At 59.2% G+C, this 18,437-nt stretch overlaps 6 protein-coding genes across 7 annotated transcripts; 3 read left to right on the top strand and 3 right to left on the bottom strand.

The window, feature by feature from the left end:
• Nucleotides 1–115: 115 nt before the first annotated feature.
• On the bottom strand, nucleotides 116–2,714 carry MEF2 (Ribosome-releasing factor 2, mitochondrial; the record flags this gene model as incomplete). Its single annotated transcript, XM_047989167.1, has 3 exons — nucleotides 116–2,358; nucleotides 2,409–2,469; nucleotides 2,529–2,714. The coding sequence occupies 3 exons, from the start codon at nucleotides 2,712–2,714 to the stop codon at nucleotides 116–118; spliced, it is 2,490 nt and encodes an 829-aa protein (XP_047845166.1).
• Nucleotides 2,715–3,271: 557 nt separating this feature from the next.
• Nucleotides 3,272–4,203, top strand: JDV02_007653 (uncharacterized protein; the record flags this gene model as incomplete). The annotated part of the gene is made up of 4 exons (XM_047989166.1): nucleotides 3,272–3,496; nucleotides 3,573–3,839; nucleotides 3,896–3,964; nucleotides 4,028–4,203. Exons 2-4 carry the CDS (start codon nucleotides 3,806–3,808, stop codon nucleotides 4,201–4,203), a joined length of 279 nt encoding a protein of 92 aa, XP_047845165.1. The 5' UTR covers nucleotides 3,272–3,496; nucleotides 3,573–3,805.
• Nucleotides 4,204–4,570: 367 nt separating this feature from the next.
• On the bottom strand, nucleotides 4,571–5,307 carry JDV02_007652 (uncharacterized protein). Its single transcript, XM_047989165.1, has one exon. It carries the CDS (start codon nucleotides 4,997–4,999, stop codon nucleotides 4,703–4,705), a length of 297 nt encoding a protein of 98 aa, XP_047845164.1. The 5' UTR covers nucleotides 5,000–5,307; the 3' UTR covers nucleotides 4,571–4,702.
• A 203-nt stretch (nucleotides 5,308–5,510) lies between these two features.
• On the bottom strand, nucleotides 5,511–7,889 carry DBP7 (RNA helicase). Its single transcript, XM_047989164.1, has one exon. It carries the CDS (start codon nucleotides 7,834–7,836, stop codon nucleotides 5,599–5,601), a length of 2,238 nt encoding a protein of 745 aa, XP_047845163.1. The 5' UTR covers nucleotides 7,837–7,889; the 3' UTR covers nucleotides 5,511–5,598.
• A 2,492-nt stretch (nucleotides 7,890–10,381) lies between these two features.
• On the top strand, nucleotides 10,382–14,789 carry JDV02_007650 (uncharacterized protein). Its single transcript, XM_047989163.1, has 2 exons — nucleotides 10,382–10,627; nucleotides 10,825–14,789. Exon 2 carries the CDS (start codon nucleotides 10,849–10,851, stop codon nucleotides 14,320–14,322), a length of 3,474 nt encoding a protein of 1,157 aa, XP_047845162.1. The 5' UTR covers nucleotides 10,382–10,627; nucleotides 10,825–10,848; the 3' UTR covers nucleotides 14,323–14,789.
• Nucleotides 14,790–15,542: 753 nt separating this feature from the next.
• ERG8 (Phosphomevalonate kinase) lies at nucleotides 15,543–17,729 on the top strand. Of its 2 annotated transcripts, XM_047989161.1 has the most exons (2): nucleotides 15,543–16,155; nucleotides 16,412–17,729. In XM_047989161.1, exons 1-2 carry the CDS (start codon nucleotides 15,884–15,886, stop codon nucleotides 17,496–17,498), a joined length of 1,359 nt encoding a protein of 452 aa, XP_047845160.1. In that variant the 5' UTR covers nucleotides 15,543–15,883; the 3' UTR covers nucleotides 17,499–17,729. The 2 variants fall into 2 exon arrangements, with proteins under 2 accessions (XP_047845160.1, XP_047845161.1); XM_047989162.1 differs by having other exon boundaries at nucleotides 15,543–17,729.
• The last annotated feature ends 708 nt before the right edge of the window (nucleotides 17,730–18,437 follow it).

Raw genomic sequence — 18,437 nt, 5'->3', positions numbered from 1 at the left:
TCCAACAAGACGTGTAGAAGAGGGATGACACGGGCTAGAACAAAGCGCGTGGAGGATGGTGTCGAATTATGTACCGCTACAAAGCGTACAGGGTAAGTTGGTCTACAGGAGGCATTCAAAGCCCCTTTTCTCGGTGCCCGACGACTCTGGCAAACGAGTCAAAGGACATCGTCATTGAGTGCCGTCCGGCAGTCTTGCTGCGCAAGTGGTCGTCGTAGTCGAGCATCTCCTTGTACGGCACCTTGGCCACGATCTCCACCATCCGCGTCGTTGATTTCTTGCCCCGTAGCGACGTCACCGAATCGTAGGGGTCCGGAGGTGCGTAAATCCTAGACGCATCGACTAGCTCGACTTCGCCCAACGCAGACGGCGACTCGGCTGTCCGATTTATGACCTCTAGTATGTGGCCACCGGCGCCGGCCGTAATGTCGTGCTGCACGCTGCCTGCTGCTGCCTCGGGACAGGTGATGTGCGCGAGCATGATGGGCTCGAGGACGCCAATCTGGTGCTTGTCGAACGCATCTCGTAGGACGGCCTGCACGGCTGCCCTCGCAGCGCTACTGAAGTGACCACCCGTAGGGCTTTCCAGCGCGCCCTCGGACATGTCAAGCTCGACCTTGACGAGACAATTATTCATTGGAGATGCCCGACGGGGACCCCTGGCGAGCCCTGCGATGGCCCCGTTCAAAAGCTGGTGCCTCGCCTCTTCCACATCAAACGGAAGAGTGTCTTCGCCCTCGGGTGCAGGAATGCTGATCTGGAAGATGTTGCCGTCTCTCTCGACACCCCACTCCAGCAGGTCTTTGATGTGATGGCCTTCCATGGGTTCCAGCGTTGCCGTGCAGGCTACCTTGCCGGGCTTGCTAGCAATTGGCCGATCGAACACTACATGGTGCGGTTGCGTGGGAGCTGTTACGCATTCCTTGTAGTCCACCTCGATCTGACCAAACTCGGCATCAATCTTGTGCTTTTGCCGCATGTTATACAAAGAGACGTCCAGGTGGAGTTTGCCCATGCCTTGTATCGTGAACTGCTCTGTCTTGGGGTTGCGACCCCACCGCAAGCTCGGGTCCTCCCGAGACGCATTCTCCAGAGCTGTCTGGAGCTGTTGCGCGGCAACATTCCCGTAGGGATCGACTTGCAGGAACGCGACAGGCGGGGGGATCTCTGGCGGTCGGATCTGCATGTGGCGGAAGCCCTCGGCAACCGTCTTGCCGCTTGTCGTTGTGATCAGTGTGTCTCCTGTCCGTGCATGCTTCAGGCCTCGCAGCGCTCCAATCTGGCCCACAGCAAGCTCCGGGATATCGTGCGTCTTGGATGCCGAGATCTGCAGGATGCCCATAGGTCGCTCCTGGGTCATCAGGTTGGTGTTGAAAGTGGCCGCATTGCGCATCAGAGTGCCGTGATATACGCGCACGAAGCTGATGACACCCTCCTGGGGGTGGTTGGAGACCTTGAAGACGGCAGCGACGGAAGCAACGTTACCTCGCCCTCCTTTCTTGTCCTTTGCTTTGAGCAACTGCTCCATGTGATGCTTTGCGGAACCAACCCGCACTTCGACATCGGGCCTCTCGGATGGGTTTGGCAAATAGTCGGTAATAGCGTCCATCAAGGGCTCAACGCCGATATGCCTAAAGCTGGATCCTGCGAACACAGGGATGACCCTCCCATCGCCATTTTGAATTGCTCTTCGGATCGCTTGCTTCAGGAACGGTGCCGGCATGTCCGTGTTCTCCGCGAGAAATTCGTCCATGACGGCTTCGTCGACGTCTGCCAGGCCCTCGATTAACCGCTGTCTTGCCAAGTTCAGTTCCTTGATGAGCGTCGGGTTTGACGTGGCGAGAGCGTCTAATAGCTCATCCGGAGCATATCGGATCTTTTGCCTTTCCGACTTCCAGCGGTAGCCCACCCGGCTGACCACGTCGATGACGCCCACGAATTCATCCTTCTCCCACCACGGCAGCTGGCAGACGAGCGGCCAGCCCTTGAGTCGCGTGCCGATTTCCAGGACAGACTTTTTGAATGAGGCGCCTTCACGGTCCAGCTTGTTGCAGTAAGCGATGCGCGGAATCATGAACTCGTGAGCAGACGCCCAGACACGTTCAGTGTGCGCCTCGACGCCTTTGACAGAGTCGATGATGCAAACCGCACCGTCGAGGATGGGGAGGCACCTGTCGACCTCGAACCTAAAGTCCTGATGGCCAGGGGTGTCAATCAGATTGACGGTCTTGGGCTGAACTCCTGGAGTACAATCTTGTGCCCGTGGCCAGTGAAAGGTGATGGCGGCGGACTGAATGGTAATGCCGCGCTCCCTTTCCAGTTCGAGGAAGTCGGTCACAGTATTTCCGGAGTCGACGTCTAAGACCATCAGTAAGTTGAGTATCTTTGGGCCGGTTGTTTCAGCGCACCTCCAACTCTTTGAGTGACACCGCTGTAGTACAGCATTCGCTCTGTTGTGGTGGTTTTGCCCTGAGAATGTCAGCCGAGCACTGGATAGTACGCCATGTATCAACTGAAGAGCGGCTTACTGCGTCGACGTGTGCAATGATGCCAATGTTCCGGATATCCTCGAGGCGGGGGTGGTCCTGGGTGGCGGCTTGGCTGTAGAGCCGTACCGTCACGGGAGCGGCCGGCAGCGCCGCACATGCTCTGTTCCCGGCAGCTAGACACCTGCCAGCAGGCCGCGCACACCGAATGAGCGTAAATGCAATCATGGTGCCAGATGATATGGTCTCACGCGGTGCAGCATCTCTTGCACATGTGCCGGAACTCTCAGCCTCTCACCATGCGCAGTGAGGCATTGAACCCTGAGGCCTTGGTGGGTGTGAGGATTGGGCCGCACCACTGGCCCACCGAGGGAGAGAGAGAGCGTGCAGTTCTTGACGGGCAATTGAAGACTGGTCGGAAAGAGCGCCGCCCCGTATCCTAATGCAGCTGATGACAGCCAGGATAGACAATTGACGTCGAGCGAGTCGAAGAGCTTGGGCGCGGCAGAACCGAGATGGAAGACCGAGGACGTCAATGTCGCCCGCATTCAGCAGGCGGTGAACGACAGCTCCTTTTCAAACGCGCTAAACCACCCACGAACAGCGCCTAGCACCCGCATTGGTGCTGCTGCGGCCGCCGTGTTTGGCTTGCTCCCGGGCTGATAGCATTGGCCAGCGCCCTGGCGCCGCTACGTCAGTCCCCTCCCTGCCAGGTGCCCATCGATGGGGACGGGACGGGCTCTTTTCCAAAGCCAACGTCAACCGCGACACGCAACCCCCGTCCGTTGTCATCCTCCGCCCCCCCCTCCCCCAGCCTCGCCCACAGAAAGCTCAAAACAGCTGCCTGCACCTTTTCCCCCGCGGGCGCGCGCGCAACCTCGTCTGCATACGTACTTGATCCCTCCCGCCGCACCGCTCGTCGCACATTCTTTGTCGCAGCCATAACCCGCATCCCTCCTGCCGAGTCGCCTCGCGACTGCCGCCGCCATCATGGAGCTCTCCGACATCTTGTACGTTGTTGCGGCGCCGCTACTCACATCGTCAGGGGCCACGTTGAGCTGACTTTGCGCCCCTCCCCGTCTGCAGCCGCATCGTTAACTTGGCCGTTGGCGCCATCACCGTCATGGGTGGTATTGGCTCCATCTTTGCCTTTTCGCTGTACGTCGTCGTCTCCAAGCCAGCCCCCCCTTTTCGAATGCGCCGAACTGTCGCCCGCGGTGCCACAGGTAGCGGATTGAGGGGGCCATGCGAGCGCGTGCGGAGGACACCAGAGCCTGCTAACGCATGACTGCAGCCAGGGCATCGTCGTGGGCGCGTACATGATTGTCTTTGGTCTCTCGATTGCTCTTCTGGGTAGGTTACCATTGCACCTCGATCGAGGTGGGCTGTCAGTTGCTGACCCGTAGCAGAGTTCCAGATTCCGCCTCAGATCTCGCGATACGCCTCGTTTCTCTTCTCCTTCCTCGGCCGAGGCATCTGTGCGTATCCGACTTGAGCCCGTTGTGCCATTGGACCCTCGTCTAACCAAAAGCCCACACTAGTCTACATCTTCCTCGGCTGCCTTATCCTCGGAACCCACGTCCTACAGAAGATTGCTGGTGGTATTGTCGGCATCGTCGGCATCGGCTACGTTGTCCTCGAGTTCATCCCCTCAATTGAGCCTCCGAGCAACATGCGCGAGGCCGACGTCGCAGGCTGGGGCGCCGAGCAGGTCTAGTCAGACCATGCGGACATGGCGCCCGAGCCCGGCGCGGTCGCCATGACGAACCAGTCGCGTGACTAACGATGCTCTCGCCATCACGGCTCGGCATCCGATGTGGCGGACTTGGACGGTGACGCGAGTCCGTGGGGTCGTGTATGCACTTGGATGTGCACTTCCTGTGTTGCACTTCCTGTGTCAAGAATAGCAGTCAGAGTCTTCGTATAGATGCATTCATTGCGCTCGGTTGGCGGAGGGTGGCTTCAAAGGGGTTGATGCGCAGCTTAGGGTTCGGCGTTAGAACACGGTGTGTACAGAATGCAGACGATTACGAGTACTACGGGCACGTGTGAAAGTATCAAGTTAAACTGTTGCGTTGCGCAATGTTCCATTACCATTGTTGACTGTCATCAGGGGACTCCTCACGGATACATATCGTACATGCTGCCCAATCCCGGCCGCCCTCCCCTCGCCCCGGGTCAAAACATCAAACGCCGCGGAGAAAATAGAGGGAAATCTACTGCTTCTTCCACTGTCCCGCGTTCTCGACGCCCTTCCCCACGCTGTTGAGCCCGCCCTGGACGCCCGTGCCCAGGTTGCCCAGCGCGTCGCCGACGGGCCGGCCCGTCTCGCCCGTCGCGCTCGTGACGGTGTTGCCGACGCCCCTGGTCGCCTCGCCCGTGACGTTGCCCAGCGTGCCCGTCACGCCGCCGAGGGTGTTGCCCAGCGTGCTGGTGACGAACTGCGCCCCGCCGGCGGCCTGGTCGCCCAGGGAGTTGACGGTGTTGCCGGTCTTCTTGGTGGCGTCGGACATGGTTGTTATAGTAGTAGTTGTCTCTCTTAACTTGAAGAAGCTTGTGATAGCCGCGCCGTTTGAGCTATGGTAGGCTTTGATTGACTGCTTGCTTCTGGAATATGGACGTCGTTGAGATGGAGGCTTGCTTCCAATGCTGGGAGTGCTCAACCGCCGCCTTATATACGCCAGAAGCCGCTCCCCCAACGGATTCGAGTCTCAAATCGGTCAACAAGCCAGGCTTGCCAGGCACGTACGACTGACAGCTTACACGTGAAACGTAATGATCTGCTTCGAGGTGCGGCTGTCGGATGACGTCAAAGTTGAGGCACGTTGCGCCAATGCACATCATCCAGGGCCGCCTGCCATGAATCTCGATTTTGCTCCACATAATGTGGCGATGCCCACGACACCAAGGCAATCCAAGGCCACGAGCCCACGAAACACAATGCCATGCCCGCTGATTCGTCACGGGGGGCCACCCAAACCTGATCGGGCAACAGAATGAGCCAGGTTTTATATCAAAGCAGGATTTTGAGCGAAAACAAGCGCTTTCTAACGTTACTATATGCCCGCAAATGCCATCTAAGTAGGAATGACCCCCATGCACCCCAACGCTTCTAGCCTATGTTAAATTCGTCAGCGGCTGCGCGCATCAACATCATGCTCTTGCGCTTGATGACATCGCCCGCAGGTTGCTGCTCCTGTCCGCGATCCGACTTGGGCGCATCCCTAGACCCCTTCTTCTTGGCCTTGCGTTCTATACCAGCCCCAATACCACCTGGCGCCTCGCGCAGACCGAAGCTTTTCGCCACATGGCCCAAGTGCAGCTGTGTAATGTCAAAATGAACTCGCTCGTCCTTGACGTGCGTCGCGTAAGCCCTGATGTGTGACTTGAAGCCGTTGCGAGCTAGCTCTAGCCGCTTTGCGTCGTTGAGCAGACGCTGTTCTAGATGGAGCTGTAGCGTTTCGGCCTTGTCGTGGTACGAGTGCGCGTCTTCCGGCTTTGCCGATGTCTCGACAGGGAACTCCAGCTTTGCCATAAGGCCCTTTTTTAGAATCGCCTCATAAGGTTGGGACGACGGTGGTGTCGACGACTTGAGCAGTTCAATGTAGCCCTCCTCCGCGCCTGGCAGTAAGAATAGAGCGGCGTCGCCGGATCGACCAGCTCGGGCCGTCCGACCGACTCGATGGATGTGGTCCGCGAAGCTAAAGGCTGGATCGTATTCAATGACTAGATCGACCGACGGGATGTCCAAGCCTCGTGACGAGACATCGGTAGTGATCAGCAGCGATGGGGTTTTGCAAGCTGAAAATGACCTCAGGGTGGCCGTGCGGACTGGTTGGCTGAGCGATCCATGCATCCGGTGAAGAACCACTTCAGGGCTAGCCGCAGATGTAAAGTAGGCCGCCTTGGAGACTGTCTTCGAAACGAGCTCGGCGTCTCTCGAAGCTGACTGGGGCGCGTCTGACTCATCTGGTTTCCTCAAAAGCTCGTAGTGGAAATCTACCGAGTCGGCGCAAGACATGAAGATGATGGCCTTCATTGTGCGGCCTCGGCGCGAGAAGACAGACTTGAGGTACGAGACAAGGGTCACAAGGCGGAGCTTGGAAGGCACCACGATATAAGTCTGGTGCAGCTGCGCCGGCGCCTTGTGAACCGCGTTCTCGGCCGTTGGGTCATCGTCGCCCTTCTCGGCGGTTAGGAAGGTGGCGTCTGCGAGACTCATCTCGCCAAGCTTCTGCACGTTCATCTTCATGGTCGCAGAGCAGAGAACGGTCACGCGTCTGTCGGGTAGGGTATCGAGCGGGGTTCCTTTGTCGGTTTGGGTTACAATCGGGATCACCCGCAGCGACTCGATGGCCTTTTTCAAATCGTCCTCGAAACCCAGGTCCATGAGGCGGTCGCCTTCGTCCAGAATAAGCCACCGGACCGTGCCTAGGCTGAGAGCCTTGGTATTATCAATATGGTCTGCTAGTCGACCGGGGGTGGCGACCAGGAAGTTGACACCCTTTCGTATCCTCGCCTTTTCGGCTTTTTTGGACTCCCCGCCGGTGATTGCTGTCGACACTAGCCAGGGAAACGGCCGTATTAGCTGCTCGAGAACGGTATGTACCTGCTTGGCCAGTTCGCGAGTGGGGGAGACAATGATGGCGAAGATGCCAGAGTTTCGGTGTATTTGCTTATCACCGCCAGCGCTGAGAAGCAGTACGCGGTGGATAATGGGCAGCAGATACGAAAACGTTTTGCCGGAACCAGTTTCGGCCTGAACAAACGCATCGGAGCTGTTCGATAACAGGTGCGGTATGACTTTTTGCTGAATTGCTGTCGGCCGCTCAAGCTTCATCTTGGCAAGCTCGTCGACCAGGCGGGACGAGAGCGTGAGAGATCCAAAGTTGGCAACATCGGACAGCGGTGCATTGGTCGCCTGCGGTGCCGTCCATTCCCCCTCCTTTTCCTCTACGGCGGTCGTCTGCGCAGGGTTGAATGAAAAAAGCCTGGAGATCACCTGGCGGTTGCCTTTGGGTGCGTCCCCCGCGTGGCTCTTATGGTGACCAGAAAAGCCGGACTGTGAAGTGTCCTGTCGCGGACCTTCGGGTCGTTTGGAGAAACTCGGGCGGGGACCTGTCCTGTAGCTGGGAGTTCCGTCTGTGTCTTCGTCTTCGACTCGACGTCGCTTCGTAAATCTTGCTCCGTCGTCGGTCTCGTTCTTGGTCGTCTCGCCTCGCTCCGATGCCAACCGAGCGCCTCGTTCTGCACGCTTCCTGTCGCGCCAGCGGCCGCCTTTAAACTTGACCTGCGTCTTCAAAGGCTCAGGGCCCAGCTCAAAGTTGAGCAGCATGCCATCGTCGGCCATTGTGAACAGCAGGCTGGGCGATGCTCCGAGGTCGACGAATGTGGGGCCTGGTGTTGCAGTTCGCCAACACTGCGCCCAAGAAGCTGGGAATTTTTTTTCTTTGCAAGGGACCAGGCTTATCGGGGAGCTTATCGATAAGATTGATAGGCAGGCTTGGCGGGATCGCATCTGATGTTCAAACGGTACCCGGGGTTCGGGTCCAAGCTTCCCCAGATTTAGGCGTCATTGACGCCGATGAATGCCTGAGGACTGAATCAAGCATTCCGTGGTGGTGGGAAGCGACTACTGGACAATCAGAGGTGGGAAGTTATCCAAAGAACCCGTTGTTCGTGATGTGGTGTACTTGGTACTTGGTACGAAGTACAATGCTAATACCTCTCCGCCGGCAGCAACTTGGCTCATTTGAAGTACCGCATTTGCGCGTCTTCCCATGGTGTATGTACAGAACATGAAACACGTGTTTACAGGAGCATTTCGTCGGTGACCGCAAGCACGATGTTGGCCTTCTTCCCTGACCGGCTGCGTTGCGCATGACGTAGCTACCTGCGAAGCCCACGGGCGAGCGACTCAAGACCGCGCGCTCACAGACCTAGTGGCCGTGTTCCTGGGCAACGGCAGGCGGCTGCCAACTCCAACGTGTCCCTCCCTGCTGGCCAACCTGCGACAACTGCGAGACGGTGACTTCAACGCGTCTCGGCGATTTTGCCTCCGATGCGTCTCGGTCGCAAAACGCTGGCCAACGAAGGCGTCTCGACCGACACGGACAATCTTGTCGGGCCCGGGTTCGAGAAAAGGCCGAGTCGTAGATGGCGTGCGGGTGTGGCAGCCACAAGCTGCCGGCGGGCCGGGGTTTCGTTGGTGCCCGGCTCATCCGAACGACAGACGGGACATTTTCGTGGGCAGAGGCCATGTGACAGGCAAAGAAAGCCGTGGGGCGCCTGCCCCCCCCCTGAGCGGCAGCGCTCCAGCTGGCAGGGGCGCAACGGATGCTAACGTTTTGCGTACGCGGTATCTTTTGGTGCTCATCAGTCAGATTTCCTGCGAGGGCGTGGCGCGGATGCACTGTGCCGTCAGTCCGGGGAACCTGAAAACCCAATAGCGGCCCTGAGAGTGTTGACGGAGGACCTTGCCCGCGCGTTTAGATTGAGCCTCGAAGGGCGGGCATGTCAGGATCGCAGGATTACGCGCAGTCGCACTGCAGAGGCGACAACTGTGTGGGGGACGGCGGTTTTCATGCCCGAGGCCCATTATCTGCAGAACTGACTGAGCTCGTACGTTTCCCATGCATCATGCTTCTTTGGGCGTCTCTGTCGTTGGGACAAGAACAGTGGTAGCGTCGTAACAGAAATATTACATGGAATTGGCTGCCAACAGGTAGGTACGGAGTACCTTGTAACTCACGCGCGCCAGGACACCGATCAAAGCCCTTCCCAAAGTACTAACTCCAGCAATGAAAAGTACTCCAGTAATGAGGCCTGCTGGCAACCTGAGTTGGGCCGCTTCAAGGCTGGCACGCCTGCCATTGCCGCCAGGGAAATCACCACCGGGGCACCCGCTTCGATGAATCAACAAGTTGCTCTGGGCGTCTCCCGACAGGCTGACTGACAGGCGGGCTGTGGCGCTGCCCCTGCGCTCCGGCTTCACCCATGGTGGCCCACCACCACCGGAGCACCGTTCCCAGCCCCAGTCTGTCTTGTCCAACGGCGCTGTGCTCGCTCCGCAGACCCCTGCTTGCGTACCCGTCCTGCCACACGCCCTAGGACATTGTGGTCGTCATCCATCCACTTTCACCCGCATGTAACGGACACGCACGCACGCATGCCTGGTGGCCTGGCTCCTGTCGCGTGTGCCGATCGAGGACAGGGGAAACGTCACCGCGACCCCGAGATGGAGGGCAGTTGGTGCATGAATGCGAGCTGAGGACACCATGGCCTCTCAATACCCATCTGTTTGCGTTGGTCGTCGGGACGCGACGCGACATCGTGAGGAGAGGCAATGCCGTCGCCGAAGACGACTCGACCCGTACTTAGACCCGAGCTGGGCAGCCCCAAGCAGAAGTGAAAAAAAAAATTGCGTTTGCCCAGCGCTGGTTGGCCCGCGCCGCGGCAGCGTCTCCAGTGAAAAATACCCGGGCGAAGGGATTGGACGGATCCTCGAGGTGCTGACCCAGCAGCGCTGCATGGCCCTGCCCTGCCCATCGGTACCACACCTAACAGCCCGTATCTCCGCACCCGAATCCCTCCCGGGGCGTCCAGGGCCTCTGTCCCTGGCGCACCCGCAGGCGCCCGCGGTCGCCCGTACCTAGGCGTCCGTAGGCGTCCGTAGGCGGTCCACCTCGCCTCGCATAGTGGGAACCTACCTAGGATTCTAGGAAAGGTAGTGGAGCGGCACTAACGACGGGACCCGAACTGCTGCGCCGGCTCACCCAGCAGGTGGCAGCCCAGCCCAGCGCACGCCCTAGAGCTCCCGTGCGCTCCATTTCCCTCATCCCTGCGCGCCCGTCCAAAAAAGGCGCCTGGCCCCGCCCTCCCAGCACATGCCTTCGCTGGTCATCTCCCGCATTCTAAGACTCGTACCCGCGCCGCATCACTCGTGCCCCCCTTCCTGGTCCTGAGGCCAATACTTCTTCAAGCACTGGCATCCTGCTGCCCCTTCCTCTTTCTACACAACACGACGACAACAACGACCACCACCGTCACCATAATCCCTCCCTTTCTGGACCGCGCGTTTGTTTGACGGGCTTCGGCACTGTCAAATGAACCTGCAATCGTTTTCATTCTTTAATCTCTACGTGAGTGCTGTTCTGTCCCCGCCGCTGTTTTCGCCCCTGCGCTTGCCCCAGAGCTTCGCCGTTGCACTCGGTTCAACCGACCGTGACTCAACGTCGACGCCTGGCGCCCGCGACCTCAGGCAAACATTGACCACAACGGCACCTCCTCCTCTTCCATTTTCCCCTTGAAGCAGCAGCTGACCCTGTGTTTTCCGCAGTCCCCTCCCCCTCCAGTCTTCTAAATGCCCACCATCTATTCGTCGCTGTACACGAATTTCATCCGTCAAGGATCTACATTCGCAAAGTCCATCACCACCCACGGCTACGCACAGTCTGTTGTCGCTGCCGCCCACCCTCATGTTTTAAACTCTCAGAATCGCCCGGTCTTTGGTCGCCGGCACACCAACAGACTCGGGCGTCTCTCCAACTTCCAGCTTCATTCGGCGTTTCATTCTGAGCGGACGGGAGCCGGCCTCTCCTCCGACCACCGACATGGCCATGTGCATGGCGGCTTAGATGCCTATTTTGAGGCTCTCCAGAAGCAACAGGCTGCTGGCGAGGCCGACAAGGAGTGGACTCAGTTTGAGTTTCAGAAGCGGATCGAATGGAAGCCCAGCTCTTCGACTGTTCTCACCGGCGAAGAAGATGCCGCCGCCGCCAGCGAGCTTGTTGTCGAGGCGATCGACAATGACGGCGCCTCTTCTTTCACGGCGGAAGAGGCTGCCGCCTTGGCACACATCAACGCCGCCCTCGAGAAGGAGATTGAGGCTCGACAGTTGCAGGAGGCCGCTGAAAATGCGCCCTCGGCCTCTGTTCCTGGGTCCCTGTCGCATACGCCCAGGAGTGTGGCGCGCACTGCGACTCCTCCGGTTGATAGCCAGTCCCAATCTTATGCCGACCACTTGGCGAAGCTGGTTGCCGCCGACCGATATGGCGAGATTCCCGCGGTGTTCGAGGCCATGCTGGCCACGGGCGTCAAGCCCATTGCCAGTGCCTACAACGCCCTCTTGTTGGCCGCTATCCACATCCCGACGAAGAAGATTGAGATTGTTTCTAAAGCTCTCGATGTCTATGCTGACATGATCCGCCGACGTGTCACACCAGACAGCGAGACTTATGATGTTCTCGTCAATCTCTTGGCCTCGAGGTCTCTTGAGGTTTCCGCCATGAAGAAGGCTCTCGAGGACAAGCGTCAGCGTTTCGGAGGCATGGACGAGCCGGGCAAGTTCATGCTCGCGTCTCACGAGCTTGAGCATGCCATTCTTTGCGAGGATGACAGGCTCGATCTCGCCATCAAGCTCTTCGACCAGTCGGCCGACGCTGATGTCGCCATGTACTCTGCCGAGACTTATCACGAGCTGATCATTGCCTGCGCCGAGGCTGGCCGCGTGTCGGATATGCTCCGCCTGTTTGAGCACATGGAATTCAGCAAGACTGCGCCAATTTCGGCCATCTTTCCTGCGATGATTACAGCGTTTGCCAGCCGTGGTGACCTTGTCAGCGCAGTCGAGTGCTACAACGAGTATCGCAGCCTTGCGGTAGCTCACGACAACGGAAGCGCCAGCCTTCACGACCGACTTGATGACCAGGTCTATGCTGCTGTTATCAATGCCTATGTTGTATCGGACAAGATTGAGGGCGCTATGAAGTTCTTCAAGAAGATTGTCAGCGAGTATGGCGTTCGTGCGGTGGACATCAAGGACGCCCTTGTCAACCTCGGCTTCGTCAAAGGCTTCATTTCCCGCGGCATCTACCAGGAGGCTTTCCACTGGGCTCAGTCCGTTGAGGCTGAGGCTCAGTCAAAGGCTATGTCCCACATCGCCACCGTTGCTGCCGACCACAACGAGAAGATGACAGCAATCGAGGCGTATGGTAGCATCAAAGGCGACGCTCAGGCTCTTGTCACACCTACCATGGCGTTGCTTGCCATGAGCATCCGCGAGGGTGACGTCGCCTTAGCCACCAAGTACTGGCACGCCCTTTCTCGTCCGGAAGTCCACGCTACTGCGGCTTTCATCGAGCCGACGGCCATGTACGCCGTTGCCCTGATCGGTTCTGGACAGGTGGCCGAGGGCCTGGCCCAGTCAGAGACGATGTTCCAGCGCATCCGTGCCTCGGCATCCGAAGCGCAGACGCACCTGACTGAGGAGGTTGATGAGGGTGTTGAGTTCATCCAGCGGTACATGGAGACGCGAGGAATCGTGGACCCCCGCGAAATGGCTTCGCAGATGTCTTCGTTGCCTTCACAGGCGATGAGTGCGTCGCCGTTCCTGTCGACGCCCACCGTTTCCAGCTTCGAGGACAACTTCGACCCGCACGCCCACAGCACCGATTTCAAGGGTTCGTCTCTCATCGCTGACGATCTCGAGGGCAGCCACGGCCGCAAGGGCGCGCGCCTGGGTGATGCCCTCAACCGTTTCCGAAACATGCGTCGCGCTGGCCGCCACCCTCGCTACATCACGTACGCCAAGATGATTTCCGCCGCCGCTCGCGAGGGGAAGATGGAGCTCTGCCACGACATTCTCGCCATGGCGCGCACTGACGTTCCGCTGATGCCCCAATACGCCATGGTCCGCTACGGCTGGTCTTCGATTCTCGACGCAATGGTGGGCGCTTGCCTGACCATGGGTAACCGCGGCCGGGCTGAGCAGTACCATCAGGAGCTCCTGGAGATGGGTGCTGCTCCTTCTGCGAACACCTTTGGCCTCTACATCACGACTTTGAAGGACTCGACGAAGACGTTCGACGAGGCCTCTGAGGCTGTTCGAATCTTCCACCGGGCGAAGACGGAGGGCGTGGAACCCAGCTCGTTCTTGTACAATGCTCTCATTGGTAAGCTCGGCAAGGCTCGCCGCATTGACGACTGCCTGTTTTACTTTACCGAGATGAGGGCGTTGGGCATCAAGCCGACTTCCGTCACGTACGGCACCATCGTCAATGCCCTGTGCCGTGTCAGTGATGAGAAGTTTGCGGAGACGCTGTTTGATGAGATGGAGGCCATGCCCAACTACAAGGCCCGGCCTGCTCCGTATAACAGCATGATGCAGTTCTTCCTGACAACCAAGAGGGACAAGAGCAAAGTGCTTGCCTACTACGAGCGCATGAAGGCGAAGGGCATCGCTCCTACGTCGCACACGTTCAAGCTTCTGGTCGACACGCACGCGACGCTCGAGCCCGTTGATATGACGGCCGCTGAGCAAGTCCTCGACATGATTCGAGCCTCTGGCCAGCGAGCCGAGCCAGTCCACTATGCGTCGCTGATCCACGCTCGGGGCTGCGTCCAGCACGACATGGAGGGCGCCCGACAACTGTTCGACAGCGTCATTCGTGACTCGCTGGTTCCCGTCAATGCGAGCCTCTTCCAGGCGCTCTTCGAGGCCATGGTCGCCAACCACCAGGTCACAGCCACGGAACCCCTGCTCTCGCAGATGCGAAAGATGGGGGTTGAGCTTACCCCGTACATTGCCAACACATTAATTCACGGCTGGACGGCGCAGAAGAAGATCGACAAGGCGCAGCAGATCTACGACGCAGTCTTGCGCGAGAAGCGCGAGCCCAGCACGTACGAGGCCATGACGAGGGCGTACCTGGCGGTCGAGCAGAGGGAGCAGGCCAAGGGTGTGGTTGGCGAGATGCTCACGCGCGGCTATCCAAGTGCCGTGGTGAACAAGGTGCTGGAGCTTCTAGGCGGCGGACAGGAGGCGCCGGCGGCGTGAAGAAGTGGTTGAGTGGTGAGAGCGTTCGGTTGCCTTTTGCGAGCCTCTTGTTTGATACCCCATTGTGTTCGTGTTCACAGCAAGGAAGGAGTTTGGGGTGTCGTTGTAGACGACCAGAGGCTCTGCATGAGGGTATCAGAGTTTTTCCTATGTTCAATGCGGGCATGGCGTTTGGATTTGTTTTTTACAAAACGGGACTGGAGCCTTGGGCAGGGCGGCCCGGAACAGGGCACAGACAGACAGGACGGGACGAGACGGCATTGGCGGTCGGGCGGGACCAGCCCAGCGATAGACACATCTCCACTCGGCATGAAAAAAGGCCAAATAGCAGCATAAGGGGTCAAGAGGCGGGAAGGGGTTGCAGTTGGTTGACGGCGGCGCCTGAGCGAGGGCCTCGACGAGGTGGTAAAGAACAAGCCCCTGCTGCTTGTATTATATAGATCTAATACAACGAGATCTGAGCCACATGGACTGAACTGGTCTTGGTAAAGTGTACGGAGTAGTGAGGCTGGAGTTGTCCGTGGTTTAGGAGCGGGCTGGCGCGGGTAAGTAAGTGAGTGATGAGTCGGTATGCAGGGACTCTTTGCCGTCGCTACTACAGTATAGGGCATGGTGGCCGCGAAGCGTACTAGAGATGAGACGAACCAGTCTTGAATCCATAGTTGCCGGTCTCCCTTGGATAGCACCGCCGCACCGCCGGTGCGAACGATGCTCTTCGCCACGTACAACGGAATCGATCGCGTGTCGCATTAGTGACTGGTGTAGCCGTTGAGCATTCGTCGGGAGAATGGGGGTGCGTTGCACCAATCGTGCCAACATGTCTTCCGCATCTACTATCATCAATCACTCAATCCTTCGATCAAAACTAATGGCAGCGGTTCGATGCCGCGCGGACGGCTTGTTGCGAATGGAGGGCCCCGTGGTGGCGGGGTTGGTGGTAAATTGTAATGGTGGTACGGGGTCGTTCGCCCCTGCCTGCACTACCTGCCTGCCTACCTGCCTGCCTACCTGCCTGCCTGCGAGGGTGGGAGCTCCCAATTGCGACGAGGATTAATTACATTGTACTTCGTACTTGTTACCATGTACGAAATAGTAGTAACTAGTTACAAAGTAACTTGCTCCGTACAATATGCTATACTATTAGTAGTATATGTGGTCCCGCTCGGGCGCTTGACCAACGGCTAAGCAACCAAGTCGGACCTCTCTCAACTCTCTTTGCCCCACTCACTTCGGCCTCACTTGATGAGAGAGCTTCACCATCTCCGCCCCGCCCCCCCGAGCTGAAGCCTCACTCGGCATCTCACATACATCGATCGACAACCGAGAGCTCTCGCCTTGGCAAAGCCGCTCGGCTCAGCGATCCGACTCCCGTCCTGCCCGCGAGATTTGAATTTTCTTTTTGAGAAGCGTCTCATCCACGCGCCGCCCAGCTTTGGCTTTGGCGCCGCAGCGGCCGAGCGAGTAGGGCCACCGAGCTCACCACCACCACCACCACCACCATCACCACCATCACCGCCCGCGCGCCCCATTCGCCGCCGCCGTCGTCGCAGTCGTCGTCGCGATGCCCGGCCAACTGCACCCCACCGTGGCCGTCTCGGCGCCGGGCAAGGTGCTGCTGGCGGGCGGCTACCTGGTGCTGGACCGCAAGTACACGGGGCTCGTCTTTGGGCTGAGCGCGCGCATCAACGTCGTGGCGGGCGCCATCCACACGAGCCAGGGCGTCCAGGTCAACGAAATTGTCGTCGAGAGCCCGCAGTTCCTCGAGGCCCAGTGGCGGTACGGGTACCACTTGGCGTCCGAGGGTGGCGGCATCAAGGTCACGCAGCTGCAAGTGTGAGTCTGGAAGACAGCAAACCCCCCCCCCCCTTGTCCCCCAAAACAAAAGAACCCCTTTTGGCGCGTGCCGCCGTCCGGTTTGTGCGATGTCGCGTGCCTCTCTGTCTGTTTCCTCGGCCGCGGGTGGGTTCCGAAGCGAGACGGATATGACGGACATCTCGCACGGCGGGAGGAGGTTACACTCACATGTCGTCCGACCAAGGCCGATCCATCTCGCTGACACGCACATGTCTTTTCGCTTTCGCGCGCGTAGGGGCTCCAAAATACAAGCCAACTCGTTTGTTGAGACAACACTGAGCTATGCGCTCACCTACATTGCCGCGCACTCGGCCGGGGGTCGGATCAGCGCGGCGCGCCTCATCGTCCTTGCCGACAATGACTACTACTCGCAGTCGACACCCACGCCGGCCGACCCAGCCAGGGGCCGCTTCGCCAAGTTCGCCGTGCCGCTGAGCGGCGCCAACAAGACGGGGCTGGGCTCCTCGGCGGCGCTCGTCACGTCGCTCACGGCGGCGCTGCTCAGCCACTACCTCCCGCGCGACGCCTTCGACGCCTCGACGCCCGAGGGCCGTCGCACGCTGCACAACCTCGCGCAGGCGGCGCACTGCGCGGCCCAGGGCAAGGTCGGGTCCGGTTTCGACGTCGCGGCCGCCGTCTACGGCTCCTGCACGTACCGGCGATTCTCGCCCGCCGTCCTCGCCGGGCTGCCCGAGCCGGGCGCTCCCGGCTTCAGCGACCGGCTCGTCGCGACGGTCGACGACGCAGCCTCGACGTGGGACGTCGAGATCGAAGGCGGCGACGACGACCTGCGCCTTCCGGCGGGCGTGGCGCTGCGCATGTGCGACGTCGACTGCGGCAGCCAGACGGTCGGCATGGTCAAGAAGATGCTCGCGTGGCGCGCCGGCGACGACGCCGAGCGGGCGACGCAGCTCTGGGACGAGCTGCAGCACCGCAACGAGGCGCTCGCGGCGGCCCTGCGCCACGGGCGGGCCGACGAGCTGCCCGGCCTGCTGGCCGCGGTGCGGGAGCGCGTCCGCGACATGGGCCGCCGCAGCGGCGTGCCCGTCGAGCCCGAGGCGCAGACGGAGCTGCTGGACGCGCTGGGCGGCGTCGAGGGCGTCTACGGCGGCGTCGTGCCCGGGGCGGGCGGCTACGACGCGCTGGCGCTGCTGATGCGCGACGACGACGGCGGCGACACGGTCCGCAGGGTCGAGGCGCGGCTCGCCGCGTGGAGCCGGGACGGCGGGAAGGGGTCGCGCGTCCGGCTGCTCGACGTCAAGGGCGAGACCGAGGGGGTTCGCCTCGAGAGCCTGGACGAGTACCGCGGGTGGCTGGCGTGATGTTGATGACGTGTTCATACACACAAAAATGAAGATGTGTAGTCTTGACCGTACGTGCTACTTGACGCATATAATAACACATACACAGAAGAAGGAAGGGAAATGCCAGCGATCCAGACTCGACGAGACAAGGTCAAGCCTGGACAGACTTCTTTTCCCCTCAAATCGTTCCAGACACTGGTGACTGTTTCTATTCTTATTAATCTAGTCTACAGTGACGGACCACGCCGAGGACAAATTTCTGCAAAGAAAACCATGCGTGCATGCATGCATGTCGTTTCCTCCCGTCCCTGTACCTGCGTAGCCATAATCATGTTCCTTTCCCTTGTGCCCATTCCCGTTTCCCATGCCCGTCTTCCGAGGCCCAAGCCAGTTTCCCCCGTCTAGTAAAAGTGATCCCTCCTTTTGCCCTCCCGCAGCGCCCCCTTGCCTTCTTTTCCCCGAGGCCGTTTCCCCGTCTGTATCGTACAAATCTGACGTCCCGTCCCATCAAACCTCCGTTTCTGTGCCGCGATGGAGCCAGAACAACGGGTGAAACTGCAAAAGACACTCAAGACAAAAAGAAATCCCGAGAAAGGAAAAAGAAACCCAAAGGAGTTTCCCACGCGAGGTACGCCAGATCCCCTTTCCCCGCCTGGTTCCTCTTGCACAACCGAGACACACAAAGAGACAGAAGAAAGAAAGGGCTGAAGAAAACACGTGCTGTTGCTGCCGCTCTGTTGCAGTCTAGTGGTAGGTAGTCCCCTTTTTTTGTTTTTTGGTGACTTTGAATAGTGGCTGTTGATGTTGTTGGTGTTATTACACTGCCGACTAGGTCGACTGTCGACATGATAGGTATACTTCGTAAGGAAGAAAAAGGCATGTGGTTTTGTCGGCAGACGGACGAGATTATACCAATGGATGGTGTTGCTGTAAAGAACGAAGACGGCCGGCATTGAC

Source organism: Purpureocillium takamizusanense, chromosome 7 (assembly GCF_022605165.1).
Source record: "Purpureocillium takamizusanense chromosome 7, complete sequence".
In the NCBI taxonomy this organism is placed as follows: Eukaryota; Fungi; Ascomycota; class Sordariomycetes; order Hypocreales; family Ophiocordycipitaceae; genus Purpureocillium; species Purpureocillium takamizusanense.
Note: the sequence above shows the minus strand (reverse complement) of the source record. Positions and strands in the feature narration are given on the sequence as shown.

Bases quoted from the DNA above. Each gene is read 5' to 3' on its own strand.
- ERG8 (XM_047989161.1), top strand. From the start codon at position 15,884: ATGCCCGGCCAACTGCACCCCACCGTGGCCGTCTCGGCGCCGGGCAAG. The intron at 16,156-16,411 runs GTGAGTCTGGAA...TCGCGCGCGTAG, and splicing joins AAGGTCACGCAGCTGCAAGT to GGGCTCCAAAATACAAGCCA.
- JDV02_007652 (XM_047989165.1), bottom strand. From the start codon at position 4,999: ATGTCCGACGCCACCAAGAAGACCGGCAACACCGTCAACTCCCTGGGC.
- DBP7 (XM_047989164.1), bottom strand. From the start codon at position 7,836: ATGGCCGACGATGGCATGCTGCTCAACTTTGAGCTGGGCCCTGAGCCT.
- JDV02_007650 (XM_047989163.1), top strand. From the start codon at position 10,849: ATGCCCACCATCTATTCGTCGCTGTACACGAATTTCATCCGTCAAGGA.